This window comes from Neltuma alba, unplaced genomic scaffold (genome assembly GCF_004799145.2).
Source record: "Neltuma alba isolate B1F8T4 unplaced genomic scaffold, ASM479914v2 tig00011420_pilon, whole genome shotgun sequence".
Lineage (NCBI taxonomy): Eukaryota > Viridiplantae > Streptophyta > Magnoliopsida > Fabales > Fabaceae > Neltuma > Neltuma alba.
The window spans coordinates 289433-299404 of record NW_021636104.1 but is presented as its reverse complement, the minus strand read 5'-3'; the positions used below and the strand labels follow the sequence as shown (position 1 = coordinate 299404).

Sequence of the window (9972 nt, the reverse complement as noted above, 5' to 3'; positions counted from 1 at the left end):
ATAATAAATGTAAAAATAAATTTGAATGCAAAATGATTTAAAAGGACATGGATTTTATTAAATAGTACATATATAATATTAGATATATATATATATATAATGTGACTATTTTAAAAGAAGTAAGGAAAATAAAATTATTAAAAGTAAATAAATTTAATTTATTATTAGAAAAAAATTATATATATAATGTGACCATTTTAAAAGAAGTGTTCAAAATAAAATTATTTAAAATAAAAAATTTAATTTATTATTAGATAGAAATTGAAAAATACTAAAATACTTAATTAAATATATTACAACTGCTAATAAAATAAGAACACATAACACTAGAAAAACTCAAAATACTGTAACCTTCCTCCCCATTTCACTGCACCAGTATTTTTCACATTATGAAAAGCAAGATCCATCAACTTCATTCCAAAAACCCATTTGAATCCAAAAGTCAAATTGCAAAAACAGTATACCAAGCATCACTTTTGACAGAAAAAAAGCTTTTACCGATTGAGGTGCACGTTTCGGACCCCAAACATGATCCCAAACAGGTCCTCATTGAATTCTGCAGCGTTGTTCCTCCGCTCGCAGATAATTCAGTCCACGTCTAATCCTCTAAGCACAAAGAAATAAGAACGATGCTTTCAAACCTGTCTGTCTCTTGCAACCTTTTTTTCTTTTTTTGTCAGCTCAGTGAAAGTACATCCATGTCAAGGTCCAAGTGGTAGGGCCGATTTCAAAAGTGAATACTAACGCCTGCATACTGACAGCTTGAAAACAAAACATTCTCTTTGCTCTCCTGGAAACATCAGTTTTTGGTGTGCCACACTCAAATATGACACCAATGATAAAGGGAAAGAAGTACTGAACTCATACAATGTCAGAACAAAAATTCAAGTGGAAGCATCATAATTTCATGAATTCATGCCCCAGAAGGGAATACAATGGAATCTCAGTATACATGACATCAGTAAATATAATTTGTGGTCTTTCACGCCTTTCTGGATCAACTTCTCGACGATCATCTTTAAAACCTCTATATTGGGGTAAAGTGTCAAAGGCATTGCAAGGAAGTTTATGGGAAGAATTACAAAAACGTAGGCAGGCCCAAGTGTAATTTATTTAATTTTCATTGTACATGTTCATTTGAATCATTTCAATCTAATGTGATTATAAATTTTCATTTCTAATATTAACATCCTTCCCTTTTGTAATTACTGGTGTCATATTTTGATTTAGTGCACCAGAATTTGATGTTTCAGAGATAGAGACCCTTTTCTCAGCAGTTGTTCCAAAAACTTCTGATAAATCTGTAGGACGTTGTAAATCAGTTGGATCCAAATCTGACAAAGTCCACTTGGTATTCTCCCATACCAATATTCTTGAATTTGATGTCGAAATACACCTATGTATGTTAGAAGTGATTGTTTGAATAGTTGGAGGATTTATTGTCGCTTTTTGGATGTCATGTTTAATACCCACACTCATCGAATTGCTTGAGTTAATTTTCTCTATGCTACTTCCTCAATATCCGGGCTTTAATTAGTGTTTTTTTTTAATTATAGATTGAACTGAAGAGGGCCAATAATGTTGAAATTATGCTCACAAAGATTAAGATGCCACTTTCTGAAATGATGGTAAGCAGATGCTTCCAAATGTCTTGATTCTTATGAGTAAATTTTATAAGTGATGCTCATGCAATTTGGGTTTGGATTACGCAAGTTAAATGAAATTTATATGAGCGGCAATATTCTATTACAAGAAGCATTATTACGATGGATATAGTCATTTTCAATTAGTATCATGGACGATTCTTGCCGTAATCTTTTTTATCTGTACAAACTCATGCAAATTTCAGAATTCTCGATCCCTAATATTTAATTTAAATATTGTCTAATGTGTCAAAATGTATACTCCCAGGCTGCAATTCTAACTTTGGATGATACAGTATTAGATGTTGATCAGGTTGAAAGTCTTGGTAAGTACTGTCCCACTAAAGAGGAGATGGAACTTTTGAAGGTAAGGCTTAATAAAGCTCCATCTTCTTCTTACGTTTTTCTTTTGCAATTAATTGAGGATTCTCGTTTTTGTAATCCCAATTTGTCCGGGCTTCAATTCTTTAGGGATATACTGGTGACTATGAGAATTTGGGAAGGTGCGAACAGGTCTGTAAGTCAGCTCTATTATTCATAATATAAATGTGATTAAATTTACATATTTTTCCTCTTATTTTTCCTGTTACCCCCACAACCTATTTGGGTTTTAGAGATATATTCTTATTTAGATTTTTTCAGTATTTTTTGGAGCACATGAAAGTTCCACGGGTGGAAGCAAAATTAGGAGTTTTTTCTTTCAAGATTCAGTTTAATCATCAGGTTTGGCTTTATCTGTAATATGCATGTTTTCTTTTTATCCCTCAGGCTGAGATTTATATTCTTTAGTGCGGTGTTATATACTTTCGTCTTTATGCAGATTGTAGAATTTAAGAAAAGTTTAGGCACTGTGAACTCTGCTTGTGAAGAGGTACTTTACTTAAAATGTAACATTGAATTCTGTTTTTTGTGTTCGTTACCTCATCCTTCCTGTTCTTGGTAATAGGTCCGGAACTCTGACAACCTGAAGAATATTATGCAGAAAATTCTTTATTTGGGGAATACTCTGAATCAAGGAACAGCTAGGGGTTGGTGTTTCTCTTGGCATGTAATTTATTTTCCGGGGTCAACAATAAGAATTAAATATTTGTATCAAATGCAGGATCTGCTGTTGGATTCAAGTTGGATAGTCTTTTAAAGCTCACTGAGACTCGTGCTTCTACTGGTAGGATGACACTAATGCATTATCTATGTAAGGTATAAGGAAATGGGTTTTCTCAATTTCTCTCCAAGTTTTGAATTTCAATATGAGGTTGAGACGTTCAAAATCCAGAATTGTAATTTATTTTTTTTTGTATCTGATTTATATGGGCTTCAGGTCTTAGCTGAAAAGTCTCCTGCACTCCTTGATTTTCACTTGGACCTTGTTAGCCTGGAAGTTGCTAGTAAGGTGATGTTCCATCCTTGAATGTGCTTAGCTTTATGCAAAATTTAAAAAGAGATATTTATATATCTATGTATATATATGGTAAATCTTACGGAAGAAAGATTTGTCCATGAATGTGTAGTTCTCTATTTATTCACCATTTTATTGATTTGAAATGGAGCTGGTTGCACACAGATACAATTAAAAGCATTAGCAGAAGAGATGGCGTCAATTAATAAGGGATTACGAAAAGTTAAACAGGAGCTTGCTGCATCTGAAAACGACGGCCCTTCATCGGAAAGTTTCCGCAACGTGTGTTTACCTCCTTACGTTAACTTGTTCATTCATGAACTTATCACCATAAGAATGAACAATATAATGAATGAAGTTCTGTTCCTTTATCCAAAAGGGGGGGGGAACCCTGCTTTCTTTGCTTTATCTCGTTAGTTTTCAGTGCATTCACTGCTCTTTCGTTCTTTATAGACACAGAGAATTTATTGAAGGTGCTGAGTTAGAGGAGGCATCTGTAACAACTCTATATTCTGTGGCGGTAATATTCTTAGCCATCTCTTTGGTATGCAAGTTTCAATATGTATAAGATTATATTATGCTTCTCTTTGTTTTAAAATATTCGGGCTTCATAATATAATACACAGAAACAGAGAAGAAATAAATGATGTATTCGTCTATGTACTTTGTGTCTGGACAGGGCAAAAATGCAGATGATCTTGCAAGATATTTCAATGAGGACCCTGCTCGTTACCCATTTGAACAAGGTGAGCAAATCATACTATGTTTAAATGCATTCATCTTATTACTCTTTCTGGTTTTTCCCTCTCTTTTCCATTTGTATCATTTAAATTTTATCGGATGTACATTTGAATGCATTATTACGTGCATTCCAACACCTTACCATTGAGTTTCCACTGGTTAGTTCATTTGTTTGAGGGAAATTGTTGCTTGATGATTACAGTAACTGCGACGCTATTGAATTTCATGCGGTTGTTTCGGAAAGCACACGAAGAGAACATAAAACAAGCAGAGTTGGAGAAGAAAAGAGCTGAGAAAGAGGCTGAAGAGAAGGCTAAGGCAGATGCTGCTGCTGCTGCATCCAAAGAAGTTTCGTAGCATTGAGCATTTCTCTTATTCATTGTATTGTACAAAGCTCTAACCCATCTTTCTTCGCTAGAAAAACCAATTCTTTTATCTGTATAGCGTAGAAATTAGTTTCTTTTTCTTCCATAGATAGGACACACACACCAACATAAAGATGTTGTATAGGTGACAGACAGAAAGACAGGTCAGCAGGACTTAGAAATTAGGCACTGTAATCTGTATTTAATTTGTAACTGTAATGTAAGTGAAGAGCAGGCTCAATTAGAAATGCCAGTTTCATTTATATTCTCAGCCATATGTGTTAATCAAAGGTGTAATAATCTCTCTTATCTTTATTCTTTAGGGGCAAATTTCCATTATTTTGCCATTTTCTGAACTTGGGAACTTGACTAATTCACGGTTGATATTCTTTTGAGTATAAAATGTTGTCTGAAACAGGAAAATCTGGTTGAGCAGCATTGTACTGAACAACTTTTCCAGCACTTTATAGTGAGCCATTTAATTTTCAGTCTACAGTTAATAACTGTTTTAAATGTATCTTACTCTGGTCCCAATGATTTGGATTATAAATACCACCAATGAAGGGTTCCCTTTACTGGTTTAAGCCTTCTACAGGAAATCTTATGTAATTTTATTAAGATAAATAAATGAAAATACTAAAAAGATAAGCTTATCTATACGACTACATTGTATTTATTGCATCTTCCAAATATGCTTTACAAAAGACTAGATTAACGCCCAAACTAACTGAAGTTTGTGTTATTCACATTGCAGTAATGGATTGCTAATTTACAAAGTAAAGCAAAACTGATGAAACAGATATATAAGAAAGTGACACAAAATGGTGAACTAATCTCTGACCCCTGTTCCCCGGGATTTCTTTCTTTTTCTTTTCATTTTTTTTAATGATTCCCCTATTTTTATGCCCCCGAAGTTGCTTCTTTTCCTTTGAGCAACATGAATAAAACTTCACAAATACTTTGCTATAATTTCTTAAAATAATGCCTACTTCCTTTTACATGAAACTTTGACCGAAGAAAATCTTTGAATAGAACCAACATTTTGCTACCTTACGGTATTTGCTCGAAGTTCTTCTCCTCTCTGTCTTCTCGATCAACGATCCATGACTGTGTCACGCAGCTTTTGTAAAACATGCAGCTAATAATTGTATCAAGAACAATGAAGATGGAATACAAATAAGCAATGAAAATCCCCTCTAAAGCCAGAAAAGGCCCTGCTTTTCCAACATTGTGATAGGCCCTCACAATTCTGAACTGAAACAGAGCTTCAATGGCAGCCAAAGCCACATTCACAGGAAGAGCCAAGAACAGAGCCATTGATGTCCTTCCCCTTATCAAAACACAAGCTTTCAGAATAGTTAAATACCCTCCATGTCCCTCCAAGCCTGACACAGCCAACGCCATATTGCATATCACAAGAGCATTTGCCAGGATCACAGAAAACAGAACCACCCCAGAAGCTGAAAGGAAAAGGAGGAAGCTTGGAGAAGGCGAAAATCCCAGCCCTTCAACAAATCCAAAGGCCAAAAACAGAAGGCAGAAAGCCGAAGCATTTGCTGAGACAATCAAGAATGAATTCAAAACGTAGGTGTTGAGGAGTGCCTTGTAAAGAGATGCTATAGAAGAAAACGAAGGTTCAACCGCAAGCTTATGATGATTCAGAGCTTGAATCACAGAAGCTTTGGCAAAGAGGAAGAAGGTAAGGGTAAAAGGGAGGGTGAAGATGGAGGAAATGATTGTCTGAGAGACCTTAAGGTTGAGAATTGTGAGCAACTGTGAGGAGGATGGAAAGCCTGCAGCTTCAAAGAGAATCCTCAAACGATTATAAATCTGGGGAAGAAGAGATACAGAAGAAGAAGAGATCAAAGCCTGCAAGAGGAGGACTGAAGCAGAGAAAGGGAAGGCAAGAAAAGCCGAGGTTGAAGTGAAGTAATGGTAATTTTGCAGGAAGCCATGAATGGATCTTCTGAGAATCTTGCCTGAAGCTTCCATTGAAGATTGATCTTAATTTTTCCAGGAAGATGAACAGGAGTGGCTTGTTTGTTCTCAGGAATGGTGTACAAGAGAGAACCAAAGGAGGTGATGGAGTTTCCTTTTGTTTACAAGTTCCCTTTAATGGGTTTAGCTTTTTCTGTGCGGAAATGTTAGGTTTGAGTTTTTAAGGGTTTGGTGTTCAGAATGAATGGATTGGCCAGCTACAAGAAACTAACGACCTTCCGAGGTGTATTTGCCTTATTTTTTGTTGGCCATATTATAATAAACCAGACACCATGTGTGGAGGTTATTTTAGTTGAAGTGAGATTTGGAGAGAAAAAATAAGTAAATTATATATGAGATAAAAGATAAGTGAGATTTATCTTTCTAATCTTTTTTACAGTCTTTTTCTGTTACATAAATCGCATAATAAAAGTAAGGTTTACTCATCCCTTACTTGCTTTTCACCCTTGTAATGATAGTAGAAGATGTAATATGTTTACTGTTAGTTTAGTATATATTTCTTTTGTAAACTGAATTTATTAGAACTTCTTTTTTCCCATTTTTTTTCTTACTCGGGATCTTACTTAATACATGAGGATCAGATTAATTTGGTAAGAGAGGGATCTGGTCCTTGGATTGATGATGAAAGGTACAGATTGCTTAAAATGCACATCAGTTGGCAGCTTATAATTACTGATACAGTCCTTTTCCAAGTCCAAGTAATATATTTAAAATCATGCCAAAATGAAAGACTCCAATGTTGGCCCCATTATTATCCTTCAAACCCAAGTGACATTTTTATTATTTTTTTAAAAAAAAATCATAAAAATTTAATAAAGGGAAATTACACCTTGACAATGAAGGAAATTAGGATTTAGTTCAAGGCTTCCATTATATAATAAAGAAGAATTTAAGGAATAATAAGTTGTGATGCATGCTACCTTTAAGGTAGGACCAGGACCCTAGTTTTGGTACTTTTCACATGCGACCTGAATATGTCTTAGCTTGCAAGATATATTTTAATAATAATAATATCAATAAATACTATATGAATATATATATATATAATGGAACGTTACCTTCTAATACCATCAACAATTATTATTAGATTAAAGTGACTCCATCGTATGATTATCACATATTATTAATTATTAATGACGTATTATAAGGTCATGCCACAACATGGGGAGATAGCTCTGCCATCTTGAACCCATAACAAATCAATCCTCTTTTTTTTACCTTCATCTATTTAGAATTTTACCTACTAAACATTTGTGGGCAACATTGATGAAAAATATAGGACATATTTTCATGATGGCTAGCATTGTAGGCTTATGATTTGAGGAATCAGATCAAAAAAGTTATAACAGTTTGCTGCCACGAGTCGCACAGTCCCACGTTTTCTTATAGTTCTCATATAGTCAGTTTAAGGATATTGGCCAAATCTCAATTATTGAATTCAAACACCTCATTAACTAACTCTAAATCCAAATTCAAGATTTTGGGGTGTTATAGTGCTTCTGGTAAAACATCATCTAATTGATGGCTTTGAAACCTTTTAATTATTAAGATTTTTCAATTGGATGAGGCCGTTAATTAGACTTGGATATTATAATACAGGAGGAATTTATGTTTGGTTTCTTAATAAAAAATAAGAATAACATGTAGGGATACTAATTTAGTCCTATTTGCACCCCTTGGTGAGATGTCAACATATGTCTAGTGATATTCTACCTGAAAATTAATTGTAATTAGGTGGCTCAACATATGACTTGGAGATTAGTTTCTTATCCACATAGACATTTAAGTTTGGAACTTCCTAATTTTTAAGCTTGCTTCTCTTATTAAATTAGTCTGAAATAGATTATAGGTTGATCATATACCTAATTATATTTATAGGGCATGCTTATTCTAGAAAAGTAATAATAAACAAGGTATGCAAACAAAAGTTTCTATTTTTATCGTTATTCCACCATTTTTAATCCAACCCCACAATTTTTCCTGCTATATACAAAATTACAAATTATGCCAATCATAAACAAAAAATACGATATTTATGAGAAGTCCTTCTTGTACAAGAAATGGAATGTTTTGCGTTCGGTAGAGAAATGGATACTCCAAGGAGTAACAATATGTCTTTCAAAACTACAACTTCGGCATAGAAGTTTTGGTGTTTGCAGTGTTTTGGCATACAATTATTTTAAGAAAACTGATAACAATTCGCGAATTAAAAATTTTATTATTAAGAAAAACACGATAAATTTATATATATAGAAAGTACTGGTATTTATAAATTTTGCATATACATAAAGCATCAGAACTCTGATTTAGGTTTTGCTATCAATAAAATTTTTGCTTTATGCTATTACTTAGTGTTGTTTGTCTTCCAGGTTATAAAAAAATCGATAAAATTTTTAATTGGGAACTTTTTCCCAATTTTCTTATTTATTTTTTATTTTTATATATTTTTTGTTGCTTTATTTGCTTCATTAATATAAAGAAATGCTAACAAACGCTGCTGGAAATGCACCATCTAAAAATTAACTAGCTGCCTAGGCTTTTGAAAATGTGACGCTGAAGTTTTGCCAAACAAGACAGTAACTTAATTAGTTACTTAGCCTTTTTAAAATGTGATTTTAAAGCTTTGCCAAAGAAGTCAAGTTTTGGTTCAGATCAGATCTCTCAAAGTTGTTTTTGGCCTTTAAATATTCTCCTTAGTATTGTTGCAATTTCTCTTAATTATTGTACAACAAATAAATAAGAAAAAAGGACATGAGGTCCTTTGCAATAAAAGTATGAATGGACTCATTTTTAAAATCATCTTATATTTTTTATTATGCCATATACAGAATTTATTTTTTTAAAAAAATTAAACTATGACAAAATGTTTAAAAGGGGTCAGTAGGTTGAATACTGTTGGCAAAGCTGCTGAAAGTGAATAAATATAAGCCACTGATTCAACTAATACTTATTTAGTTAACCAGAAAGTAGACAAAATTCTCCTCCTCCTTTTTCCTTGGATGACATAACTTCTCTTGAAATTAATTACAGAAATAAATTAGTTAAGTTAGTTGTTTATAAAAATTATATATTAATTATATTAATTTACTTAAAATATCTATTTAATAACTACCATTAAAATTAGCTACATTGATCAACCCCTTTTAATATATACAATTAATTGGTAAGGAATAGTTTTGGGGAATTATAAATTTGAAGGATAAATTGAATTAAGATTTTATATTTATGATCAAAACAAATCTTAATTCATATATGCTCTTAGTCTTTAATGTAAAAACATACTTATCCGATCCTAAATATAAGACCCTTATATATATCTAGGATCAGAGGAGTACTTAATTAATTTGAGTAGATTAAAAAAACTAAATAGATTACTTAATTTTAAGAAAATGTGATATAATCTCTTTGAAATAACATTATATATAATTGTATGAGAGATAAAATTGATTAGTGTCTTGTATATAAAAGCAAAATTAACTATCTAATTAATTCTTACATTTAAGATTGAAGAAATTTTTATTATCAAAGTAAGTATTATATTGATATGCAGCTTGATTTAGACATTACATGATTACTAAATTGAAAAATTTATTAAAAAAAAAAGGAAGGTATCTGAAGACTTTTAAAACGATAAGGAAATGGTATGAGGAGGTGATTAATTTAATTGTCATCATTATATTAGGTGACTAAAATTCGAAGAAATTGGGCAGATCAGCGTCGTGCCAAACAGAAGCCTGACGTTGTTGTCTGCTTTCTTTCCCCACAATGAATGTGGGTGGGGCATGAGCCAATAAGAGTAATTAAACTAATCCTTCTGGGGATTATCGTC

At 32.7% G+C, this 9972-nt stretch overlaps 2 protein-coding genes across 2 annotated transcripts; one reads left to right on the top strand and one right to left on the bottom strand.

Annotated features, from left to right (window-relative positions):
• The first annotated feature begins 952 nt into the window (after positions 1-952).
• Positions 953-4149, top strand: LOC114713224 (putative formin-like protein 15b). Its single transcript, XM_028897819.1, has 14 exons — positions 953-1104; positions 1231-1351; positions 1557-1628; positions 1912-2010; positions 2115-2156; positions 2286-2366; positions 2464-2514; positions 2590-2671; positions 2746-2840; positions 2962-3033; positions 3205-3323; positions 3493-3559; positions 3719-3785; positions 3983-4149. The coding sequence occupies exons 1-14, from the start codon at positions 953-955 to the stop codon at positions 4135-4137; spliced, it is 1275 nt and encodes a 424-aa protein (XP_028753652.1). The 3' UTR covers positions 4138-4149.
• Positions 4149-6263, bottom strand: LOC114713253 (uncharacterized). The gene is made up of 2 exons (XM_028897864.1): positions 5195-6263; positions 4149-4216 (listed from the first exon to the last, which is right to left on the bottom strand). The coding sequence occupies exon 1, from the start codon at positions 6135-6137 to the stop codon at positions 5196-5198; it is 942 nt and encodes a 313-aa protein (XP_028753697.1). The 5' UTR covers positions 6138-6263; the 3' UTR covers positions 4149-4216; position 5195.
• Between the last annotated feature and the right edge of the window lie 3709 nt (positions 6264-9972).